Source organism: Crinia signifera, chromosome 1 (genome assembly GCF_055691185.1).
Source record: "Crinia signifera chromosome 1, ASM5569118v1, whole genome shotgun sequence".
NCBI classification, from domain to species: Eukaryota; Metazoa; Chordata; class Amphibia; order Anura; family Myobatrachidae; genus Crinia; species Crinia signifera.
Genome location: NC_139217.1, coordinates 232771345 through 232798346, shown reverse-complemented (window position 1 = coordinate 232798346; position 27002 = coordinate 232771345). Strand labels below are relative to the sequence as shown.

The 27002-nt window shown below is 41.8% G+C and overlaps 1 protein-coding gene across 1 annotated transcript in view; it reads left to right on the top strand.

The window, feature by feature from the left end:
* ABHD17A (abhydrolase domain containing 17A, depalmitoylase) overlaps positions 1–24296 on the top strand; it is a 35056-nt gene extending 10760 nt beyond the window's left edge. Inside the window, exons 3-4 of the mRNA XM_083179429.1 lie at positions 19790–19969; positions 21438–24296. Coding sequence (XP_083035555.1) covers positions 19790–19969; positions 21438–21669 — 412 coding nt within the window. The 3' untranslated portion in view covers positions 21670–24296. The remainder of the gene's footprint in view (positions 1–19789; positions 19970–21437) is intronic.
* Positions 24297–27002: the final 2706 nt, after the last annotated feature.

The following is a 27002-nucleotide window of genomic DNA, read 5'->3' as shown; positions in this document are numbered from 1 at the left end:
CCTGCCATGCACCCAACTGGTATTTTTTGGTCACATGTGAGGCATTGCCGTACTCGGGAGAAATTGGGGCACAGACTTTGGGGTGCTTTGTCTCCTTCATTCCTTGTGAAAATGAAAAATTTTGAGCCAGAACTGCATTTTTGTGTAAAAAAAATGTAATTTTTCATTTTCACAGCCCAGTTGTACCACAATTGGTGAAACCCCTGGGGGTTTGAAATGTACACTATACCCCTAGATGAATTCCCTGAGGGGTGTACTTTGCAAAATGGGGTGACTTGTGGGGGGGTTCCACTGTATTGGTAATGCAACATAGCACCCACCATTCATTCCACCAAAATCTGTGCTCCAAAATCCAAAAATCACTCCTTCCCTTCTGAGTCCTGCCATGCGCCCAACTGGTATTTTTTGGTCACATGTGAGGCATTGCCGTACTCGGGAGAAATTGGGGCACAGACTTTGGGGTGCTTTGTCTCCTTCATTCCTTGTGAAAATGAAAAATTTTGAGCCAGAACTGCATTTTTGTGTAAAAAAAATGTAATTTTTCATTTTCACAGCCCAGTTGTACCAAAATTGGTGAAACCCCTGGGGGTTTGAAATGTACACTATACCCCTAGATGAATTCCCTGAGGGTTGTACTTTGCAAAATGGGGTGACTTGTGGGGGGGTTCCACTGTATTGGTAATGCAACATAGCACCCACCATTCATTCCACCAAAATCTGTGCTGCAAAATCCAAAAAACACTCCTTCCCTTCTGAGTCCTGCCATGCGCCCAACTGGTATTTTTTGGTCACATGTGAGGCATTGCCGTACTCGGGAGAAATTGGGGCACAGATTTTGGGGTGCTTTTTCTCCTTCATACCTTCTGAAAATGAAAAATTTTGAGCCAGAACTGCATTTTTGTGTAAAAAAATGTAATTTTTCATTTTCACTGCCCACTTGTATCAAAATTGGTGAAACCCCTGGGGGTTTGAAATGTACACTATACCCCTAGATGAATTCCCTGAGGGGTGTACTTTGCAAAATGGGGTGACTTGTGGGGGGGTTCCACTGTATTGGTGCTTGGGGGGTCTTGCTAATGCGACATAGCACCCACCAAAATTCCACCAGAATCTGAGCTGCAAAATCCAAAAATCACTCCTTCCCTTCTGAGTCCTGCCATGCACCCAACTGGTATTTTTTGGTCAAATGTGAGGCATTGCCGTACTCGGGAGAAATTGGGGCACAGATTTTGGGGTGCTTTTTCTTCTTCATACCTTCTGAAAATGAAAAATTTTGAGCCAGAACTGCATTTTTGTGTAAAAAAATGTAATTTTTCATTTTCACTGCCCACTTGTATCAAAATTGGTGAAACCCCTGGGGGTTTGAAATGTACACTATACCCCTAGATGAATTCCCTGAGGGGTGTACTTTGCAAAATGGGGTGACTTGTGGGGGGGTTCCACTGTATTGGTGCAACATAGCACCCACCATTCATTCCACCAAAATCTGTGCTGCAAAATCCCAAAAACACTCCTTCCCTTCTGAGTCCTGCCATGCACCCAACTGGTATTTTTTGGTCACATGTGAGGCATTGCCGTACTCGGGAGAAATTGGGGCACAGATTTTGGGGTGCTTTTTCTCCTTCATACCTTGTGAAAATGAAAAATTTTGAGCCAGAACTGCATGTTTGTGTAAAAAAATGTAATTTTCCATTTTCACATCCCAGTTGTACCAAAATTGGTGAAACCCCTGGGGGTTTGAAATGTACACTATACCCCTAGATGAATTCCCTGAGGGGTGTAGATTGCAAAATGGGGTGACTTGTGGGGGAGGTTCCTAACTTTTAGCACTTATGGTGCCTAGAAACCTACATGGTGCCTAAAAAAAAATCTCATAAAAAGGAGGCTCTATTATGAAGCCTGTGGTTTGGTCAACGTGCACACTAGGGCCACATATAGGATATTTTTGAAAACAAAAGAATTGGGGGAATCAATTTTTAGTCACATTTCTTTAGTAAAATCTACTGTATTCGTTAGAAAAATGTATTAAAATTGAAACTCTGCAAAAAAAAAGAAATTTTGAAATTTCACCTACACTTTGTTTTAATTCCTGTGAAACACCTAAAGGGTTAACAAACTTCCAAAATGCTGTTTTGAATACTGTGAGGGGTGCAGTTTTTGAAATGGCATCATTTATGGGGGTGTCTCACATACAAGTCCCTCAAAGTCACATCAGAACTGAACTGATCCCTAAAAAAATCAGTGTTTGAAATTTTCTTGAAAATTTGAGAATTTGCTATTCATATTGTAAGCCTCCTAGTGTCCAAAAAAATTAAAAGGAAGTTGAAATAATGATGGAAACATAAAGTAGACATATGGTCTATGTTAGTTATTAACTATTTTGAGTGGTATGATTATTTGTCTCACAAGCAGAAAATTTAACATTTTGCAAATTGCTAAATTTTCCATTTTTTCACGATATTTTGGTATTTTTCACAAAAAAACACAGACTGTATCGACCCAAATTTACCACTAACTTGAAGTACAACATGTCACGAGAAAACAATCTCAAAATCACTGGGATAAGTAAAAGCAAAAAAAAGTTATCCCCACTTAAGTGAGACATGTCAGATTTGAAAAAAAGGGCTCTGTCATGAAGGCACAAACTGGCTCTGTCATGAAGGGGTTAAGTCACTTGAAATAGTGACTCCTAGATCTTTCCTCCTCAGTAGTATCCATTTATAGTACCCTTTTTAGCATTAAACTGTAGTTGCCATGCTCTTGACCAATTCTAACGTTTACTTAGATCATCAGTCATTTGATTTACCCCTCCTGGTGTGTCTACTCTGTTGCATATCTTTGTGTCATCTGCAAAATCTGCATACTTTCCCTTCAATACCATTTGCAATATCACTAACAAAGATATTAAAAAGCACGGGTCCAAGTACAGATCCCTAGGGTACTCCACTGGTAACATGTCCCATAGAATGCACTCCATTTACTACAACTGCCTTTTTCCTATCCTGCAACCAGGTTCTTACCCATTTAATTGTTTTATAATCCAATCCCACACTTTCAAGTTTATTTAGCAGTCTGCGATGTGGGACCGTGTCAGATGCTTTAAAGTCTAGAAATGCCACATCTACAGCCCCCCTCTCTCATCTAGTATTTTGGTCACAGAGTCAAAAAAGTCAATGAGACTTGTTTGGCATGATCTCCCTGCAGTAAAACCATGCTGTTTTGGATCCTGTAAGTGGTTTAATTTAAGATATTCCACTATTCTTTCTTTTAATAGTGTTTCCATTAATTTCCCTACTACTGATGTAAGGCTCACTGGTCTGTAGTTACTTGCTTCTTCTTTGCTTCCACTTTTGTGCAGTGGAACTACATTTGCTCTTCTCCAGTCCTCTGGAACTGCACCTGTATCTAGTGACTGGTTGAATAAATCTGTTAATGGCGCTACCAACACATCTTTTAGTATCCTTGGATGAACTCCGTCTGGCCCCATTGATTTATCCACTTCCAGTCTTGACAGTTCTGTTAGGACTTCCTCCCTAGTAAATGTACTTCCATCTACCTTATTTTTATGACTGTCCTTGCAACTTAACTGTGGTCCCTTCCCTTCTATATGTGAAATGTAAGAGATTTGTGTGGTGACCCAGTTGAGTTAAGAAAATAAAGTCCTAGCTCTTAAAATGCCAGTGCTTACTTCAACATTGGAGTCAAAATATGTGACCACTGCCCTTAACCCCAGGGGGTAGTGTGTGTGTGTGTGTGTGTGTGTGTGTATTATATTTTATTTTGAAAACAAATCAAACTTTAACCCCTTCCTGACACAGCCAGTTTTTGCCTTCCTGACAGAGCCCTTTTTTTCAAATCTGACATGTATCACTTAAGTGGGGATAACTTTTTTTTGCTTTTACTTATCCCAGTGATTTTGAAATTGTTTTCTCGTGACACATTGTACTTCAAGTTAGTGGTAAATTTGGGTCGATACAGTCTGTGTTTTTTTGTGAAAAATACCAAAATGTCGCAAAAAAATGGAAAATTTAGCAATTTGCAAAATGTTAAATTTTCTGCTTGTGAGACAAATAATCATACCACTCAAAATAGTTAATAACTAACATAGACCATATGTCTACTTTATGTTTCCATCATTATTTCAACTTCCTTTTAAATTTTTTGGACACTAGGAGGCTTAAAATATGAATAGCAAATTCTCAAATTTTCAAGAAAATTTCAAACACTGATTTTTTTTAGGGACCAGTTCAGTTCTGATGAGACTTTGAGGGACTTGTATGTGAGACACCCCCATAAATGATGCCATTTCAAAAACTGCACCCCTCACAGTATTCAAAACAGCATTTTGGAAGTTTGTTAACCATTTAGGTGTTTCACAGGAATTAAAACAAAGTGTAGGTGAAATTTCAAAATTTCATTTTTTTTGCAGATTTGCAATTTTAATACATTTTTCTAAGGAACACGGTACATTTTACTAGAGAAATGTGACTAAAAATTGATTCCCCCAATTCTTTTGTTTTCATAAATATCCTATATGTGGCCCTAGTGTGCACGTTGACCAAACCACAGGCTTCATAATAGAAGGAGCACCTACTTGATTTTGGAGCCTCCTTTTTATGAGATTATTTTTTAGGCACCATGTAGGTTTCTAGGCACCATAAGATGCTAAAAGTTAGGAACCCCCCCACAAGTGACCCCATTTTGCAAACTACACACCTCAGGGAATTCATCTAGGGGTATAGTGTACATTTCAAACCCCCAGGGGTTTCACCAATTTTGATACAACTGGGCTGTGAAAATGAAAAAGTTTAATTTTTCATTTTCACAGCTCAGTTGTATCAAAATTGGTGAAACCCCTGGGGGTTTGAAATGTACACTATACCCCCTGATGAATTCCCTGAAGGGTGTAGTTTGCAAAATGGGGTCACTTGTGGGGGGGTTCCACTGTATGGGTGCTTCAGGGGTCATTCAACCAGAATCTGTGCTGCAAAATCCAAATATCACTCCTTCCCTTCTGAGTCCTGCCATGCACCCAACTGGTATTTTTTGGTCACATGTGAGGCATTGCCATACTCGGGAGAAATTGGGGCACAGATTTTGGGGTGCTTTGTCTCCTTCATTCCTTGCGAAAATGAAAAATTTTGAGCCAGATCTGCATTTTTGTGTAAAAATTTAATTTTTTACACAAAAATGCAGTTCTGGCTCAAAATTTTTCATTTTCGCAAGAAATGAAGGAGACAAAGCACCCCAAAATCTGTGCCCCAATTTCTCCCGAGTACGGCAATGCCTCATATGTGACCAAAAAATACCATTTGGGTGCATGGCAGGACTCAGAAGGGAAGGAGTGATATTTGGTGGTGGAATGAATGGTGGGTGCTATGTCGCATTAGCAAGACCCCCGAAGCACCAATACAGTGGAACCCCCCCACATGTGACCCCATTTTGCTCACCAGCTTTGGGAGGGGGGCTGGCGCTGCGGCTGGTGGGGGGGTGGGAGGGGTGCTGGCGCTGCGGCAGCCGGGTGGGTGGGAGGGGGGTCTGCCGGGTGGGAGGGGGGGGGGGGGCTGGCGATCGGTGCTGTACTTAACAGCACCGATCACTGTATATATATATATATATATATATATATATATATATATATATATGTGTGTGTGTATGTGTGTGTGTGTGTGTGTGTATATATATATATATATATATATATATATATATATATATATATATATATATATATATATATATATATATATATATTATATATATATATATGTTAATTTCATCCCATATCATTTCATTTATAATTTATAAACGTCTGCTGCTGTGCTGCGGCTGGCGGGGGGGTGGCAGGGGGGCTGGCGCTGCTGGCTGGGTGGAGGGAGGCTGCCGGGTGGGAGAGGCTGCCGCGGGTGGGTGGAAGGTTGGGCTGCCGATCGGTGGTGATCGGTGCTGTACTTAACAGCACCGATCACCACCGATCTCTGTGTTACCGAGCGGCTTAGCCGCCGGTAACACAGAAAACGCTGCAATTGGCTGTTCACTTTTGAACAGCCAATCGCAGCGATCGCCGACCGGGGGGGGCATCCCTGCCCCCCCTGGGCGGCGAGGGGGGATGTCTGCTGTCAGGGACAGCAGACATCTCCAAACTGTCACCGCGTCTATAGACGCGGTGACAGTTTAAAGTCATGACGTATATATACGTCATGTGTCGGGAAGTACATCCCGGTCATGACGTGTGTGTATATATACGTCAAATGTCGGGAAGGGGTTAATAATTTTATGGTGTTGGTATTTACTGGTTTACCTTCCTCTCTTGCTTCATTTTAGAATGTCTCTGTGTTAAATAAAGTTCATAACTTCTCAAATACCTCGCTTCGTTTTCTTGTTTTGGCCTGTAATTTGCCTCCAGGCAAAAGTGAGGTTAGCTCACAAATGAGAACCTACTGCTGCATTAGGCACCCATTTCCTTGTTCACATAAGCACACATTGAACACCTTTTTATTTTAACCTTTTTATCGATAATACAAGGCGGCTGTTATAAAACCATTTGATCTATATTTATTTCTAATAGCATTTCATGTGTGCTGTGGGTTTATTAATTTTTTTTTTTTTTTTTTTTTTTTTGTGCAGTATCCCGTAAAAGTTTTGAATTTACCTTGCAAGCCTATGCTTTCTCACTGCCAGGTGAACAAGTCACTTGCAGTCTGTTAGCACGGGTATCTGTATCCAAGGTCATATAAACTATTCCCAAATGCCACCAATACAGTCCAGGTGCTAATGATATCCATGCTTGAGCACAGGTGGCTTAATTTGTACCTCAGTCAATTTGCGTTAACCATCTGAACTCAAGCATCCATATCCTTAAAACCTGCACTGTAATAGAGTTTTGGAAACTGTCATAAATTGTATAAGAAGTGGTAAGAAACATTAGGAGGAGTGTGTCAAATAAGATACTGATTTTATCTCACCAGCTCCGATTTTACAAACTTTACATACCCATAATTTGGAAGCAACATGAGATATTTAAATAATAAATAAGTGTGTGTGTATGTGAGATATATAGTCGATGCAGAAAAAAACGTCACTCCCAGGTACAGTGGACAACGGCCCCTGGTGCCTTCTAAACGTAGATATGCAGAAACAGATCACGGCTGCTGGTGGCACTCAAAGGAGGACTGGGTGAAAGGGAGAAATTAAGCTGGAGCCGTGAACAGCCTTTAGTTGCTAACCGTTTTGGAAGTTACATCCTTGAGGGGCACCCATGCTGATTGTGTGCACACTGGAGAAGAATGTCATGGTTTCCACCACTTTCTTCCTTGCTGTCAGGAAACCAATGATCCAGGAGCATGTTGATTCTGGGTCCCTTAAGGAGAGCAGTTTTGGCTGCAGGCTGCATAGGACAATTGTGTTAAATGCTGAGCTGAAGTTGACAAATAGGACCCCTCACATGGACAGTTCAGGTGTAAGATATGGTGCAGCCCTACTTTGACTGCATCTTCAACCCTTCTGTTCGGCTTGGTAGGCAAACTGCATGGGGTCCATAGTGTTGGTCACTTCTCTTAAGGTGCCCATACACTAGTAAGATTTATCTTCAGATCTGGCTGGTTGGAACAAAAACATGGTTATGGATGAGTGACAGTTTGTCAGTTTTCCAGCATTTCCAAGCAAATGGTCAACTGTCATTTGCTCTCATCCATAACCATGTTTTTGTTCCAACCAGACAGATCTGAAGATAAATCTGCGTGTGTATGGCCACCTTAAGGTAGATCAGCACCAGCTGCTCAAACGTGGCAGTTTACCAAATTTTATCAAATTCTGAGGCCATGAGGTAAAATTTTAACAGTGTGTTTATTTGATGTAGAATGACCCTGTGGTAACTGTGGCCATAGGGATGGGTGTTTGGGAGGAAGGATTGGAAATAAGAGAAACAGGAGTGTAGTAAAAAAGGGGGAGTACGGGGGGGGGGGGGGCAATATGCCAGGCCTTATAAGATATAAGCAAACCTGGGACTAACTATCAAGAGTGCAAGGGGGGCATTACTGGAGTTAAAGTGTAGAGAAGATACATGACGAAGCAGAATCCATAAAGAGGAGGCATTATCTTGTGGAGTCAATCAGTTCCAAGCAACATAAAGGTGGTGCCACATCAAGCAGTACTATGCACAGTATTGCTTTGGAGGAAGATGGGATATTCTAAATGATCTGGTCATTCCCCCTCAAAACAGATGATATTAAGCAAAGGCCTGTCCCATCCTTAGGGGCTTAATTTATTTTTGTTGTTGTGGTTGTTTATTTAAAGAATAATTGACTATAGGTTCTTAGCCTGTGTCAGACATAGGCAAATGTTATTGCTCTAGCTGCAACATGACACCATGGCCAGGTATGCTTGAGAACGTCTATCACTTTGTGAAATTTATAAAAATGTAATTGTGTCTGATTTTGTATATAGATACATGGTGATTGTTGCTAGGCAAATATAGAAAAGCACTCCTGTACAGTCAAGGTGTTATAAGTCACCTTTCAATGCATCTGCCGTTAACCGCATTGTTCTCTCCACACCTAAATGATTAACTTCCAGAGAGAGTGTGTGTGTGTGTGTTTGTTTGTGTGTGTGTGTGTGTGTTTGCAAGCAGAGTTTGAGTTAACTAGTGCTTATGGGGCTTATGGCGAGTGCACCTCTGGCGGAAATTGCATGACCCAGGAACTATGGCTTGCTAAGAGAAATATTGAATAGCTCCAGGTTAAGTGCAGCAAATAATTAAATCGCTCTGCCTCACTACTTTTTTATCCACATTACAGTAGACCGGATTCAGAGTTGATTGCAAATGCAAAGTCTTTCTAAAATGGGCACAACATGTGCACATGTAACATGTGGATAAATTCATTCAATGGTGAGTGATTGCGAATGTATTTCCCCCTGTGTGTATGACTGTGAACCCATTTTGCAACCATGCACCGTGTCAGGCAGAATCTGGTGGGGCAGCGTTTACCTGAAAGCTAGGCTCCAAAGTTTCGCAGCCCAGCCATCGGGTCTGAAGTCTGCACATTACTCTCCTAGGACCCAGCAATGTCTGAAAGGCTTCACTGAATTAAGAAAGGCTACTGCTGGGTCTTGGCAATGGATACCATATAGCTCTCGTGATAGTCTATAGATAGCATAAGTGTTATGCGGGTCAATGCTAAACTTACCTCTGTTTGTTAAGACTGAATGGAGGACATCACTACTTCTGCTATAGAGATTATGGGCATGATTCAAGATCAATCGGTCCCTGGCGTGTTTGCCCCGGGGACTGATTGTGCGGCTCTGCGTATGAGCAGGGCCACTGTACGGATGCATTTGGCAACATTAACAGTCGCCAAGGGGTTCATAAGGGTAGGAGATGCAGGGGGCGCATTTTAAGTGCGTCCCCATGAAAACTATGAGCGTGGGGAACGCGGACGGGCTGATGCCTGCTGGGGGGCGGGCACTTGATATCACATGATGTCAGCACCCACCCCCTCTTTGGCGGACACCAAAGGAAATAAAAGTTAGTTCTGACTGACTTATTTCCGAAGGGGAGAGAAATCATTAATAGTATCGTCTCGCTCACCAGTGTTAATTATTGATATAATTTTTTTAGCATTATTATTCTAATGATTGATATTTGTCGTAACTATATATTTGTTATAATCACTTAACAATACCATAGATTTTGTATACTTCTATTCTCCCTTGCTAAATAATAATACAATTTTTATTATATATGTTATTACACTAATTAGTGTTCATTCTAGCACTCGCCATCTTTGAAAACCTATACAATTCCTCTTCCCTGCCTGAGGTGTCGCTGTCTGTTGTAGTGCTTCTACCACAGTGTGGTCTGTTTATCAGCACTGATATGCAAACCAGACCTGTGCTAGAAACACCACAGCAGACAGCGACACCCCAGGCAGGGAAAAGGAACTGCATGGGTTTCCATAGATTGCGGGTGCTAGAATGAACACTACTAATTATGTATGTTCTATGTTGTTTGATAGTCCTGAGGAAGTGGATGCGGTCCATGAAACGTTGACTGACAAATAAAGAGTGGAGTATTTTTACTATATTATGAAAGCCTACTAAGTGCCTTCCTTTTGCTGGAGTATGGATGTGAGGGGCTTCCACCCCTAAGAGTGGCACCAGGAGCAAGGCTACTCCGTGTGTGTGTGTGTGTGTAATATATATATATATATATGTGCCACTCTCTCTATTATAAGTATTTTGCTCCTGATTTACACACTGAAATGGAGGGATACATTGTCAGTAGTTGGCTTCCTCATTGTATGAAGAGTTATTGGGTATTAACAACTACAGTCACATAGCCTATTGTGTCCATGCTTAACCTTGCAACAACATTACTGGAATGCTCCTGTTGCATTTTCAAAAATGTGCAAGGAATTACTGCGTTACTTTGTTTCTCTGAATTGTTTGGAAAACACATTTTCTGGTTTTTGAACAAATTGAGGTTCTAAAGAAAGAAAATATTGTTCACACTGCTTAATACTTCTAATGTAATTATTGTACATGTAAGTAAAGTTTACACTAAGCTGTTTTGACTTTGAATATTTATTAAAGTAGGTAGCATCTAAGGCAGCCTGCATTTGATTTTATTAGGTTTGTTGCCTGCTTTTAATCTTCAACAATTTATTCTATATCCCTCTTACAATGTGGTGCCTAAAATGGTACTCCATGTTCAAAATGTGGTTTAACTAAATGTTCTCTCTACAATAGGGTGTTTCCCACCTGTGGCTAGCATGCGGCTGAATGCCCAGCACAGGGCAAGGCTGCACTGCATACCGGGTACCTCCCCACAATGCCATTGCAAAATCTTGCAGTCACATAGCAAGCATGTAAATGTTTTGCGGTATAGTGAAGCTCTCACATCTTTAGGTGCACTCTTAATTGGATAATTAGTAAAACTTTACTTTTATTCAATAATACGACTTAAATGAGAGGTGCTGCATATTTTGTAACCGTATTTATTCCCAACGTGTTATAAACACGCTAGGCTTTTTATGAACATGCCTAATTTGTGTGTGCTGGAATTAGTCCAAGCGTGTGTAACACAAAAATCACAGTTAAACAGGTAAATTCTCTGATCAAACTCCGATAGCATATATATATGTGTGTATGTTCCTCTGGGGCAAACAATCTGATCACATGCTAGCATAGAGATCTTCTGGTAACATTCTACAGTAAGGTACAAGAAAATAACAAAGTATAAGGTGTCCACAATAGCTTTGTGTAGGCAAAATGGTTACAAATGGTAATTTCTTTGTTTCACACAAATAGAAACATTATGGACTTAGTGACAATGAACTTGAGCAACATAGGCTTCCAATATTTCCTAATGTTTTCCCTCTGCCTAGGGATACTGTTTGAGAAGCACATTTCTGTCAGTTCCTTATCCTGGACACATTACCTGTAGCCGTCCAAAAGGAAAGAGTGGTGTGTGTATACATACTCTATCCCATTGGTCAGACGACACATATAATATGATTGAACCTAATTGGACTGTATTTCGGGACAATGTATTGGTCCTGGATGCTGTCCTTCTGTATTGTACAAAATACAGTAGGACCTTTAATTCCTGAGCCCTGCTTTCTCTTGATTCATGCTAAATTGCAGAGGAGTCAGGATGAGAGGAGTTGGGTAGGTTTTTGGGGTCAGAAGGGACAGGAAAATATACACTTCTGCTGTTAACAGGACAATAGCTGTTCCACTTGGCTATCTCTAAGACATTGCAGGGCAATATACCATCAATCTCCAATGAGACTGTCAGGAAATGAAATAAAGTGCAGTATGCAGTACATTGTAATGTTAAAAATTAGTTTAGGTACTTGTGTAATAGCACGGCGCCCATTACGTAGTTAGCGTAGCGTCCGTGTCAGATTCAGCATAGTGTTCCCGCGGCCGCAGACGTTGGGCTACGCTAAAACACGCGAAACACCTCCACTATCCACGCTAGCCCGAAGCGTGGCCAGGGGACGCGGTACGCCTCCTCCCGACTTGTTCATACCCCCACTATCCACGTAGGCGTGGAGTTGATTTTATAAAGCGTGGCGAGCGCAGCATGCCCCCACAAGGGGATGCTGATTACTTTATTTTATAAAGTGTGGTGAGCCCCGCGAGAGGATGCAGTATACACATCAAGTAATCAGCATCCCCTTGCGGGGACATGCTGCGCTCGCCACGCTTCGGGCTCACTGCGCTCGCCACACTTTATAAATTCAACTCCACGCTTACGTGGATAGTGGGGGTATGAACAAGTCGGGAAGACGCGTACCGCGTCCCCTTGCCATGCTTTGGGCTGATGTGGATAGTGCGGGTTTGAAAAGGAGGCATTCGCCAGTATGTAACATGGCGCACAGGCAAATGCCTTCTTTATTGTGCATGACGCACTTGCACCCGCATCCCCCCCCCCCCCCTTGTGCATGAGATGCACCTGCTACCAAACTCCCTAACCCCGTCTCCCTGAAGCGAACACGGGCAGGGTTGCCGTACCCTGCTGCAATAATTACTGAGACGCTCCTGCATCTCAGACAGATGGAGCGCCTCTCCGCTGGCGTCCGCCAGTGCAGGGCATCTGGTGGTTACCGGTGCTGTGTGAGAGGCGCTCACTAGGCATGCCGGGGACAGTACAGTGACTTGCTGCCAGTCGGGGACACCACGCTGACTACGCAGGGCTGCCGTGGAGTCACTACGCTAGGCAGCCGTTGGGCTACGCTGACAACGTAGCATAGCTGGGCTCCGTGCTATTACACAAGTACCGCTTGATTCAACCTTCTGCTTTTCACTGAGTCTTACTGTTGCAGTGGACTCTGGATGAGTGAGGCTGGCTCAGACCGTTGGGCAGAAGAAAGTTAAAGGGTCACCTCTGCTGCTTCACGGTACACACTGTCCTGTTGTGTATGCACAGTGCAGATCTGCTGTGTGTCTGGCATCAGTGAGAGGGTGACCGAGTAGCTTGCTAGCCGCAGTTGTGTATGTCTCCCGCAGAGAGCCGTGTAGTCTCCATGGAAGTGCCAACGGCACTGGGTACCGATTGATGATGTGTGTTTTGTCTCCCATAGGCTTGATCACATCGGGTGTCATAGAAAGCTATTGGTGCTTCATAAGTCTCAATTTGTTTAGGGAATTTACCTGTTTAAATGTGATTTTTGTGTTGCACACACTGACTAATCCCAACACACACAAATTAGACATTCATAAATATTAGTGGTATCAATTAGGATTTATTCATAGGAAGCTTCTGAATAAATCCTAATTGATACCACTAATATTTATTGGAGATTGCATTATTGCTAGGCTCATTTAAGAGACTGTATTAGTATTTTGAATGTGGTGTATCATAGGTGCAGAGCGCAAAAAATGGTAATGTGAGAGACTGACAGTACAACCAGCCTGAGCGCTGGATAAGTAATTATTTTGCCTTTTGTATACGTGGTGCGCAAGTGAAACGCACATCCATCTTTTTGGGATGATGTACATGAGTCACCAATGATGCGTTTCCGCTTCCTGTTAGCAGTGGAATGCAAGACGGCAGCAGTGGAACACACGCCGCTCTCCCTTGGTAGTAATCAAGTAGAATAGTGGGTAAATTCGGGTATCGGATAAAGATAAGTATTCCATGGTTGTTATACATATTTGATGGGGACGATGGGGGTTGTGAATTGGTATAAACCAATTGACAAAAATAGTTTTTTTTAGTCTTTGCAGTCAGTGTGAGACTTCCTGTAAGCTAGACCAGTGATTCATGTGTTGTGGGACTCCAATAATTGATGTACTAAAAATATGGGTTTGTGGAAATGGCAGTTAAGTCTGCTATCTCTTGTGAAGGATATTGGTCAGCATGATTAACCCCTTCCCGACATTTGACGTACATTTACGTCATGGTCGGGAAGTACTTCCCGACACATGGCGTAAATGTACGTCATGGCTTGTAACTGTCACCGCGTCTATAGACGCGGTGACAGTTTCAACATGTCTGCTGTCCCTGACAGCAGACATGTCCCTGCATGCCCAGGGGGGGCTGCGATGCCGCCCCCCCGTCGGCGATCGCTGTGATTGGCTGTTCAGTGTGAACAGCCATTCACAGCGTTTTCTGTGTCACCGGCGAATAACGTTCGCCGGTGACACGCGATCGGAGGTGATTGGTGCTGTAAAGTACAGCACCAATCACCGCAGGGTGTAAGGGTGACACTGGTGTCACCCCACCTCACCCCGCCCGCCCCCAAAGGCCGTGATTGGTTCGTCGGACCGACGGACCAATCACAGCCAAGGAGGGGGATTTAAACTAACGGTGACTGCACTGCAGACGCCATTCCGGTCTGGAATTGCGTGCAGTGCGGTCACCGTGCCCAGCTGCCGCCATTTACTGACCTGAACTGAGCAAAATACTTACCTGATCGCTGCTTCATCACTGCTTGTAGTGTGCTGGATGCTTCCTGGATCCTGTTACTACTTGTGACTTCCTGTGTTGTGAACTTGTGCTGCTGCTGCAGTGTAATAGCGTTAGATAGAGAGAGATAGATAGAGAGAGATAGAGAGAGATAGTGTCAGAGTGCTATATTTTGTGCTGCTGCAGTGTGATATAGTTATAGATAGAGAGATAGAGATAGAGAGATAGTGACAGATTGTGCTATATATTTTTTATATAACTGACTGCTGCCCCCCTTTTGTGCTGATCAGTATAAATTAACTGATCAGCAACTTTTTGGGGGCGCAGGTTTTTTTTTATATATATATATACCTGTCAGTGCTGCTGCTGCAGTGTCATAGAGTGATAGATAGTGAGAGATAGAGAGAGATAGTGACAGAGAGTGATAGAGACTGCTATATTTTGTGTCTGCTGCCCCCCTTTTGTGCACCCCCAGCAACTTTTTGGGGGTGCAGGGGTTATTTTTCCTATATATAACTGTCAGTGCTGCTGCTGCAGTGTCATAGAGTGATAGATAGTGAGAGATAGAGAGAGATAGTGACAGAGAGTGATAGAGAGTGCTAAATTTTGTGTCTGCTGCCCCCGCCTTTTGTGCTGATCACTATATCTGAGGTGATCAGCAACTTTTTGGGGTTGCAGAGGTTTTTTTTTTATATATATACCTGTCAGTTGCTGCCAGTTGCACTGTCAGTTGCACCAAAGGTTGTGCACCTGCTGCCCCTCACTGGTAATCAGTGTCGCATCACTGATCACCTTTTTTTGTTTTTTGTGGGTGCTGTGGGGTCTTTTTTTATTTTTATTTTTTTTACACACACTGTGATTTTGTGGGTGTCCTGTGGCCACTGTGCGCTGATCAGTGACGTACATCACTGATCATCTTTTTCGGCACAGGGTTGATCTATTTTTTTTTTTTTTTTATCAAATTCCTGTTGCCTTTGAGCGCTGTTCAGTGACGGACGTTACTGACCAACATCTGTGCTCAATTTTTGGCGCAGGACCTTTTTTTTTTTTTTTTTTTTTAACCCCTTCAATTTTTTTTTTGGGTATAAAGTATTTTTTTTTTCTGCACTGCATACACACTACATACCCCCCGGGTTGAAATAAAGTTTGTACCCCCCCTACACTATACACGTGTTGAAACATTTCACTACCAGTAACACAAAAATAAAAATGGCATCCCAAATGTCATCCCAAATGTCATCCCAGTCATCCAGAAGAATGTATTCAGCGGAGGAGGCATATGCCATGCTTGCCTCTGACACAGCCAGTGAGGCAAGCAGGGAATTTGAAGGATTCGTCTTAAGCTCCTCTTCCTCCTCTGGTGATGAGGGACCCCCTCAAAGACGCCCCCGTAGAGCAGCTGAGACCCCCCCCCCAATAATTGATCTCGTATGGACCCCACCACCAGACAATTTTGAGCCCCAGGTTCCTGAGTTTTTGGCCATGCCAGGAATCCAATTTGATTCCACAGGTCTCAGAGAAATTGACTTTTTAAAATTATTTTTCTCTGATGATTTTATAAATTTAATGGTGGACCAAACTAATTTATATGCCCAGCAGTTTATTGCTCAAAACCCCACGTCATCATTTGCTAGGTGGACCCCTGTAGATGCAGTAGAGATGATGACGTTTTGGGGTCTGGTGTTTCATATGGGCATAGTAAAAAAGCCAGAAATTAGGCAATATTGGAGTACAGATGTTCTGTACAGCACCCCATTTTACCGTATGGCCATGACCCGGGCTCGTTTTGAGACGATCCTTAAATTTTTGCATTACAACGATAATGCACAGTGCCCACCCAGAGATGATCCCACCTTTGACCGGCTATTCAAAGTCAGGCCGGTCATTGATCATTTCAGTGCCAAATTTGAAGAGATGTACATCCCAGATAAATTCATTTGCATAGACGAGTCCCTTATACATTTTAAAGGAAGGGTTAAATTCCGCCAGTACCTTCCCAATAAGAGGGCAAGGTATGGCATAAAAATGTATAAGCTGTGTGAAAGCACCTCAGGGTACACTCACAGGTTTAGGATATATGAAGGGAAGGATTCAAGAATTGAACCGCCAGAATGCCCCCCCTCCCTCGTAGGTGTTAGTGGAAAAATTGTCTGGGATTTAGTGCACCCCTTCCTGGATAAAGGTTATCACCTCTATGTGGATAACTTTTACACTAGCATCCCCCTGTTTAAGGCCCTTGGTTCAAGAGGTACAGCAGCTTGCGGTACTGTGCGCAAGAACCAAAGAGGCCTCCCAAAAACGCACATTGCCCAAGTAATGAGAAGGGGTGAAAGCAGGGGAATATGCACCAAAAATATGTTGTTGGTCAAATATAAGGACAAGAGGGATGTCCTTATACTGACAACAATTCACGGAGACAGTACCACCTCCGTCCCTGTACGAGGTACCAGTACCCACACCTCAAAACCTAATTGTATCCTGGATTACAATAGGTACATGGGCGGAGTGGATCTTTCAGATCAGGTACTGAAGCCGTACAGTGCCCTGCGGAAAACAAAAATCTGGTACAAGAAGCTGGCCGTGTATATCATCCAGATGGCACTGTATAACGCTTACGTGCTATTCCGTTCTACCGGCCAGAGGGGGACATTTATGCACTTTCAAGAGGAAGTCATAAAGGGCCTAATATTTGGGAACCAGCAGGCAGAGGGCCCCAGTACTTCTAGTACTGGCCCCCGTATTGTACCAGGGCAGCATTTTCCCAACGAAATCCCCTCCACTGCAAGAAAGGGCAGGACACAAAAAAGGTGCAAAGTTTGCTATAAAAAGGGAATAAGAAAGCAAACTATTTTCCACTGTGAAACTTGCCCCGACAAACCCGGCCTATGTATAAAGGAGTGTTTTAAATTATACCACACATCTATGGATTATTAGGTTCATAATTTCACCGTGCTTCGGGGGTCTTGCTAATGCCACATAGCACCCACCATTCATTTCACCAGAATCAGAGCCGCAAAATCCAAAAATCACTCCTTCCCTTCTGAGTCCTGCCATGCACCCAACTGGTATTTTTTGGTCACATGTGAGGCATTGCCGTACTCGGGAGAAATTGGGGCACAGATTTTGGGGTGCTTTTTCTCCTTTATACCTTATGAAAAATTTTGAGCCAGAACAGCATTTTTGTGTAAAAAATGTAATTTTTCATTTGCACAGCCCAGTTGTATCAAAATTGGTGAAACCCCTGGGGGTTTGAAATGTACACTATACCCCTAGATGAATTCCCTGAGGGGTGTAGTTTGCAAAATGGGGTCACTTGTGGGGGGGGGGGTTCCACTGTATTGGTGCTTGGGGGGTCTTGCTAATGCAACATAGCACCCACCAAAATTCCACCAGAATCTGAGCTGCAAAATCCCAAAATCACTCCTTCCTTTCTGAGTCCTGCCATGCACCCAAATGGTATTTTTTGGTCACATATGAGGCATTGCCATACTCGGGAGAAATTGGGGCACAGATTTTGGGGTGCTTTTTCTCCTTCATACCTTATGAAAATGAAAAATTTTGAGCCAGAACTGCATTTTTGTGTAAAAAATGTAATTTTTCATTTTCACTGCCCAGTTGTATCAAAATTGGTGAAACCCCTGGGGGTTTGAAATGTACACTATACCCCTAGATGAATTCCCTGAGGGGTGTAGTTTGCAAAATGGGGTCACTTGTGGGGGGGTTCCTAAATTTTAGCATCTTATGGTGCCTAGAAACCTACATGGTGCCTAAAAAATAATCTCATAAAAAGGAGGCTCCAAAATCAAGTAGGTGCTCCTTCTATTATTAAGCCTGTGGTTTGGTCAACGTGCACACTAGGGCCACATATAGGATATTTATGAAAACAAAAGAATTGGGGGAATCAATTTTTAGTCACATTTCTCTAGTAAAATGTACTGTGTTCCTTAGAAAAATGTATTAAAATTGCAAATCTGCAAAAAAAATGAAATTTTGAAATTTCACCTACACTTTGTTTTAATTCCTGTGAAACACCTAAAGGGTTAACAAACTTCCAAAATGCTGTTTTGAATACTGTGAGGGGTGCAGTTTTTGAAATGGTATAATTTATGGGGGTGTCTCACATACAAGTCCCTCAAAGTCACATCAGAACTGAACTGGTCCCTAAAAAAATCAGTGTTTGAAATTTTCTTGAAAATTTGAGAATTTGCTATTCATATTGTAAGCCTCCTAGTGTCCAAAAAAATTAAAAGGAAGTTGAAATAATGATGGAAACATAAAGTAGACATATGGTCTATGTTAGTTATTAACTATTTTGAGTGGTATGATTATTTGTCTCACAAGCAGAAAATTTAACATTTTGCAAATTGCTAAATTTTCCATTTTTTTACGACATTTTGGTATTTTTCACAAAAAAACACAGACTGTATCGACCCAAATTTACCACTAATTTGAAGTACAATGTGTCACGAAAAAACAATCTCAAAATCACTGGGATAAGTAAAAGCAAAAAAAAGTTATCCTCACTTAAGTGATACATGTCAGATTTGAAAAAAAGGGCTCTGTCAGGAACGCAAAAACTGGCTCTGTCAGGAAGGGGTTAATGGGCCCCATACATCAGCAATCACAATTAATGGATTTCCAGATCCAGGGATTTTTTGGCCAGATAAATGGATTTTACAATCTATCTGACTTTGCCCACACATTACAATTTTATTTCAGTGATCGGCAGATTTTTCCATCTAAAGATTGCATCTTCATATCTGGAAATTGCCCAATCGATTGCTGTTCATAATGTAAATAGATGAAGAAGACGAATTGGGAATGCCCACACATATAAAAAAGATCTGCAGATAATACCAGATTATTAAACATGTTTAAAAACCTGATTAAGCAATCGATTGGCGATTTTGATTGGGATTGCCAAAAGGGGGAGCCCACACATCTAAAATTAATTGTGGCAATCATCTCCATATCTGAAAATTGTCACAATTAATTGCTGATGTATGGGGCCCTTAAGGTCCGAATATTGGACCAAAACGTTGGTTACTCGCCTATGCGAATAAATATTTTTTGACATTTGCTGAAAAGAACTGGTGAGTGTCCTTATTACAACACTGAACTTATATATAATAGAGGCGAATCCCTCTTTGTGTGTGTCTCTCTCACTCACTCAGGAATTAGAACAAATAACTCAAATATCTTAATATTCAACGTTTCAGCTCCCAAAGCACTTTTATCAAGAACAATAAGAATAAGTCAACTAATCTGACTAACAAACTCAAAATAAATCCTACATATCAAAAATAGTTTTTCTGCATATCTTATTTTAATACCTGTACCAGATCCTAAAGTGAGCTACCCTTTTATGTTTCCTAGTTATGGGATCTGCCCTGAGAACATCCTGCTGTATGGACAGAGCATCGGTACAGTTCCAACAGTGGACCTGGCATCTCGTTATGAGTGTGCAGCTGTAATTCTACACTCGCCACTAACGTCTGGCATGAGAGTGGCATTTCCTGACACTAAGAAAACCTACTGTTTTGATGCCTTCCCAAAGTAAGTGCCATAGGGCTGTGTTTACAATGTTATTGAAATAATTTGTATACTGTAAGGTGATCAGACTCCTAGAGAAAGCCTTCTATGTAGTTCTACAAAAATGCTCAAATTCTCACAGCAATGTGACCAAATATCACAATGTATCACACTGTATATTTTGTCCTTTCTTTACTTATCTGTGTCAATAAAACAATATTTAGGTATCCATGCAGTGCTAAACCCTAGTCCACTGGCAAACACTATAACCATGCTTGCTTTGTGATAAGGTTACCACTTTTATAAAATTTCTGGTTGTCTGGACTTTACACATAACTTACCCTAGCATAGGGAAATATGCATTTCTACAAAGGGCAAATCAATTTCTTATAATTCTACAACCTGAATTTGCATGTGCACCCCTCAAGCCCTAACTTAGCTAACTCTTTGTTTAACCCCTTCACTGGTAATCCTGAGAATTTTCCAGCCTATGCCTTACTGCCCAGACTGGCAGCCTGGAAAATTCTTGGAATTACCGCTGGTCAGAGCCGGTCTAAGCTGATGGCTGAAATCAGCTTTAACGCTGCCCAGCTGCTCTGCGGCACATCCCCTTCAGTCTCCCCCCCCCCCTGGCTGTGTGACAGTCTATGACTGTGCGGCATCATCATGCCGGTTGCCGGGGGGCTGGGCAGCGTCTGATGCACGGTTCAGGGGCGCTGCCCGGACCTGGGGACCCAGTGGTGTTTTTTTTTTTTTCCTAGGGAGCGCTCCCCAGAAAAACAATGGTCAGGATGGCCACAGCCCGGCAGCCATCCTTTCCAGTGGTGACATCCAGCTACAACCGCTGTGAATGTGCACAATCCTGTCAATTGTTAACTACTGTGTATGGCACAGCTTTTTAGCCGTGTGGGGTTTCGTCAGCCGGCCAAGAAGCGTAAGCCGGAACGTGTGAAACAGCCCTTAGTATGCCTCTTTTATACCCTTTTGGAATAAATTAGACTGTTTTTGATCCTTAATTCTTTGTAAGGATATTCACCCCCTACCTTTTTTTCATGTATTCTTTTAACTATTGAAAGATCATTTTAGATAGTATTCCACATTCTCATATGCTGTATGTGTGTGAAATAAATAAATGTGTTCATTCTAGAACCTGCTATCTTCGACAACCCATGCAGTTCCTCTTCCCTGCCTGGGGTGTCGCTGTCTGCTGTGGTGTTTTTAGCACAGGTCTGGTTTGCATATCAGTGCTGATATACAGAACATACTGTGCTAGAAGCACTACAGCAGGCAGCGACACCCTGGCAGGGAAGAGGAACTGCATGGGTTGTCAAAGATAGCGGGTGCTAGAATGAAATCTATAGAGATAGATATGTATGTACATACATACATACATACATACATACATACATACATACATACATACATACATACATACATACATACATACATGGAAAACAGTTAATCAATTTTCAAATATTTCTGTTCTTTTCAGTATCGAAAAGGTTTCAAAGATCACATCTCCAGTGTTGATAATACATGGGACAGAAGATGAAGTAATTGATTTTTCCCATGGGCTAGCACTTTATGAGCGTTGTCCCAAAACGGTGGAGCCTTTGTGGGTAGAAGGTGCTGGGCATAACGACATTGAATTGTACAGTCAATATCTGGAACGTCTGAGACGCTTCATCTCGCAAGAGTTGATCTCCTCCCAAAACAGTAACTGACACTGTGAACAAAGTAATGGCCAACTTCTCCGTTGACTGAAAAAGAAAAGGATTTCCTGGCTTTTATATTTTCAAAATGATTCGAGGCCAATGGCGATTCAGCTTTTTTTGATTAAAAAAGTCTAGATAAAGTTTGCTATTTTTTGTGTGTCGTAATTGACTGTGTTAAGCAAACTTAATGAGTGCTTTCTGCAGAGTACAAAATAAGCGCACCTGATGAAAATGTATTATACCTCTCACTCTGAAATCACAAGCAGATGGATCTTACCAAATAAGTTGTTCATCTTCTGGCCAAAGAAAAGTTTTAAAAACCATGATACAGCCCTGTGAGTGGGTCCAGAATGAATTAATTTCTTATATTGTACATATGTGAAGCAGGATTTTTTCTGTGTGATGCCGGTTTCTGGTACTCCTAGGTACTTTGACATGAGGCAGTATGCAATAAGTGGGTCCTATGCGCTGTCATTTAAATTCATTCATAGCCTATTAATGGAACATTGATTTCTAAAATAATTGCAGACTGCAAATCATTTCTGTTGGAAAGGTCATCACAATTATTTTTGGTTTTCATGAAATTACATCTGTTTTATATTAAAGAAACACTACCCCTAGGTTAAAATATTTTACTAATGTTTCTCCTTCTAGCCAGGGACTCTGGGTGTTACATGCAATCACTTTTACTGGGGCTCTGTTGGCAACTTAGTAATGCTGTCTCCAAATGCTGACTGAAGAAGTGGTGTTTGAGTGGGAAGACTAGTACTGGGCTGGGTACGGCATATTGGTACGGCATGCCTTACTGCCCAGACTGGCTGGGGCCCAGAAGGCCAACAGTAGCAACACTGTTATGCTACCCATTAACCCTCCGTAGCTGCACTTTATCACCCCCCGAATCTAACTGTATGCTCTTAAGGCCTCACTCTAACCCTCCGTTTTAATGCCTACCCTAACTATCCCCGGCATACTTTAAGTTCACTATGCTGACAGTCAGGAGCGTGCCCTCTGCTTTGTGAGTGGTGTCAGAGTTCCAGATTTCCACTGCCGGCATCCTTGAATACCGTTACGCCAAATGCATCCCACAACAATCTGCATCTGCTAGAGAAGCCCCTGAGAAACTGACTGCATGAAGCAATCTAGAGATCATCGTATTGAAGGAGGGACATCATTCGTATTATCACTAGCTGGCACTACAGTTTTAGAGGCATATTCTTAGCGAGTGGTATACACCTATGTGAACCATGACATGGCTGCAGGTCATTTTCATGAAAGGCACGTCCCATATTATTAATGTGATACTGACCTGGGCTTAAGTGTCCACATTTCTGGTGGTGACTATAATTTTTAATATGAAAAGGGTTAGGGTTACTGAGCAAGGATTGTATGTGATGAATGAAGAATAAAAACTTGAGAGCAATAACTGCAGATGTGTCTGTATTTGTGTTGAAGATTAGTGTACACAAGCACATGGGTCAGGACTGTCACATTTCCTCTGTGCATATTGGCAGTAACTGTTTCCATTGGCTTTTCACAAGACTGCTTATGTATATAATAGAGGAGGGCTCTCTGCCTTCATAATGTAATTATCATTGCACGAAGTTGGGCAGTTTTTGGTTTATATCATTCTCCCAGGCTCTTGGCAAAAAATACCTGCAGCACCGAGAGAAAAAAGTTCTAATAAAAAGAAAGCAAATTTATATATTTATAGTTAATCTTTGACTATAAATTAAGTGATCCGATAATAAGATTGAAAAGGAAAATGAAGATAAGAATTACTTTTTCTTTTAAAAATAAATATCAGAAATGTTGTGCTCTGAATAGTTCCCTGCAGTGCGTTTAAAGGCCCCCATATATTATGTGACTTTCCGAGGGGAGAGGTCACATCTGATCCCCCTTGAGCCGCTCTCGGAGATCCTTCTGCATGTGATCCAGTTCCCCACCACCGGTAGAGGGTTCGACTCAGAGTTCGGACATGCAGTACGCCCGACCTCCGACTCCAGTCCGATGCATATTGGATCAGATGTTATGCACATGCGATTATGGGCCAATTTCACCCTATCTCTTGGTCCGCACTGCCGGAATCTGGTCCAAATCGCATAGCGTATTTGTTCAATAGTATATGTATACTTCTATGTATATAAGATTCTTGCTGAAAATGATCAAGAGAACACTCCTCCTGGCTGTGAGATAATTGGTGACCAATTGGGCACCTATAGAATGTTTGTATACTATTGATCCATTTCAGCAGCTAACCTCATTTGGGCTCATTGAAGCCGTTTTCCTGTGGGACCCTTCCTTACGGAAATAATTGGCATTTTAATTATTCTTAACTTAAATGAGGAATCAAGCCCTCATACACCAATACGTTTTGCGGCCATAGAACCACCTTATCAGTATATCTGCTAACTAAAACCAGAGTGTATAGTACTTGGATATCCAGAACAATCGTGGATCCATAACGTCACATTTACCATGAAGATTACCAAACTATTCTAGCTAAAACCCTGAAGAAGTCACCTAGGGGACGAAATGTGTTGGGTGATGCAACACGTCTTATTTCAATTGTACAACAAATGTCATCATTGAACATTTTTACTGAAAAGAAAGACTTTTAATAAAGAAATAATTTTTTACATGGACTTTTGTGTTAATACTGGTGACGCCAACTGAGGTATGTAGAGAACCTACTTCTAAGGGTGCCACTCCACAATTGTATACAAACCATGTTTTCTTTCCCTTGCCAGCAATATATATATATTGTGTTTTACATATATAGTCTATTCATGAAGCAATGTAAAGAGTGGAAAAGTGAGCCAGTGGGTAAGTTACCCATGACAACCCATAAGCGGCTATGTATAAATTTATAGCATGCATTTAATAATTGTTGCCTCTAAGTAGATTGGTTGCCATAGGCAACTTTTCCATTGACCCACTTCTCTAATCCCTTTTTTTTTCACTGCTTCATGAATAGACCTCCATAGTATTTATACTTTCAAGAATGTGTTCAACTTTTCAAAGTGACCGTTATTTCAACCAGCCAACCAGATAGACTGTTACAACTTCAGCCTATTACAAAGCGCTGATATTTTGTTTTTATAAATTGATACTATTTGTTTAAGGTAACATGCCTACTACTGCTGAAGCCTTCAATTATACAATTAAGGCGTTTCTTGGCTCAAGTGACTGCACAAGAGTGGGTTGTATCATTGGAGATAATTGCTTTGTGGATGCTATGTGCTAATCCAGTGGTAGCCAACCCTAGCCCTCGAGAGCTACCAACAGTTCACATTTTCCAGACAACCTAGCTGCTGCACAGCTGCACACATTAATCACTGACACATTTTAAAAGAAACACAGATGGAGCTAATTAGCTCACTTGTGATTCTGTGAGGAGACCTGCAAAACATACACTGTTGGTAGCTCTCGAGGACTAGGGTTGGCTACCCCAGTGCTAATCTATGTTAACCAGGGCAGTAGAGAGCCTGGTCCAGGCACATTTTATTGGTGTGGCCTAAATGTATGAGGTGAGGCCGTGCACCCTTATTATAAAATCTAAAATAAAATTGTACTTTAAGCACCTCCCAGGCCACACTGCATCCCAGCACAGAGCCTCATGTGTTGGGTTGAGAAGAGCTACTGCCAGATAATGGGGGCCCCAATGCGTCCCTACATCAGACCTGAGCCCGGGTAATTAGTACCCCCTCTCTTGGCATCACTGTTAACCACTGACCTAGCATATCTGCATGGGATACAACTGCTGCCAGATGGATGGATTTATTTTATATTTTTATTCTGTACAAGTGCAGAACTGGTAATTATTGCCATTGTGGAAGTGGTGGAAATATACTATCGATGTGAGACGTGAGTAATTCTGTATAGGGGGCCTACACACCCAGGCATGGAGAGGCAATTTGTGAAGACAGATGAGGTGTACTAGATACCCCATGGCATGTTGTTTTTCTCACTAAAATACTTACTTTTTTTTTTTTTACGTTTTTTGGCTTGATTTAAAAATAAAATTTTATTTTTTGTAAACAATTTACCAATTAAGGACTAGCTGTATCAAGCTTCAAAAATTATTAAAAAGAGTGATCCACAACAAGCCAATCAGCTCCTAGCTGTAGGAGGCTGGGTTTGAAAAATGATAGGTAGGAGCTGATTTGTTGATCACTCTCCGTTTTATCACTATTTGAAGCTTGACACATCTGGCCCTGTGAGTGCTAAAGCAAATTGATTTCATATGGAATTTCTGCATGCAGTGTGTGCTAATGATCTCCTTTATGTAACTGAATAAGGCATATGTATGTTCTATTTTATAAACCGTTTTGTTAATCTTACAAATGGAAACTTCATTTTAAAAGTAACAGAGTGCATGGTGAAAGCCTATTGTTGGAAAGGTTTAGTGAATGGAAATAAAAATGTGATTTAAACAACAGCAAAAATGCTGCTTCATTTTACATTTGTAATTTGCAAATGTGTAGTTCTGTGCATACCTGTATATCAAACAGTGAATGTGTTCTAGGCATGTATGCTGAGCAACGTGTTTTAGGTGATGATGATGCAAGGCAGAACATGAGGACAATGGGGTCATTCTGTTCCATTCAGACGGGGCTGAATTCGGCCCTGTTCCGATGGTTGATGCATTGCGCATGCGCACGTGGAAGTCCACTATGCAAACGTCTGTGGTGATTTACAAAATCACTGTGCCGTTCGCGGCAGGCCCGGGTGTCACTCATGGGTATGCCCAGTGTTTCATGGGCAAATATAAGTCCATATTCACTGACTTGTATTTCAGTGGCCTGAAGAAATCATAAGCTGGTTGGTGACCATAGAATGATTCGCCAGCAGGACATGCAGGCTGCCCTCACATGGTTGCAAGGGGATACACCCGAGAGGGGGGTGGAGGTGGCAATGCGGCAGAGTGTACCCTCTGGGACTCAGTAAGCTGCGAGATTTACAGTTTACTGAGTCAACCAGAATCAGGGCGGATGTGTACTATCAAATGCACAAACGTGATTTTTTTTTTCTTTTTTTAAAGTAAATTTTTTCCCCATTACAGGAATGTTTTTATTAAAAAACACATTATTTTCAAAGTAAATGTATATGTACTGTAATCATACATTGCTAATACTATGCTTCCTTTGTATTGTGGTATATATAAAAAAGAGCACCCTTTCTTTGTGCTGTGCATACTACTATGATTATGCTGGTCATACAGTGATAACCATTAAAAATGAGTCTATACTTCCGGTTTCAGCTCCAATGAGTGCGGCTGCAGCAGCCTGAGCTCTGTGGTAGCCCCAGGTTGCACGCTGCATTGTGGACCCACACACCCAGAT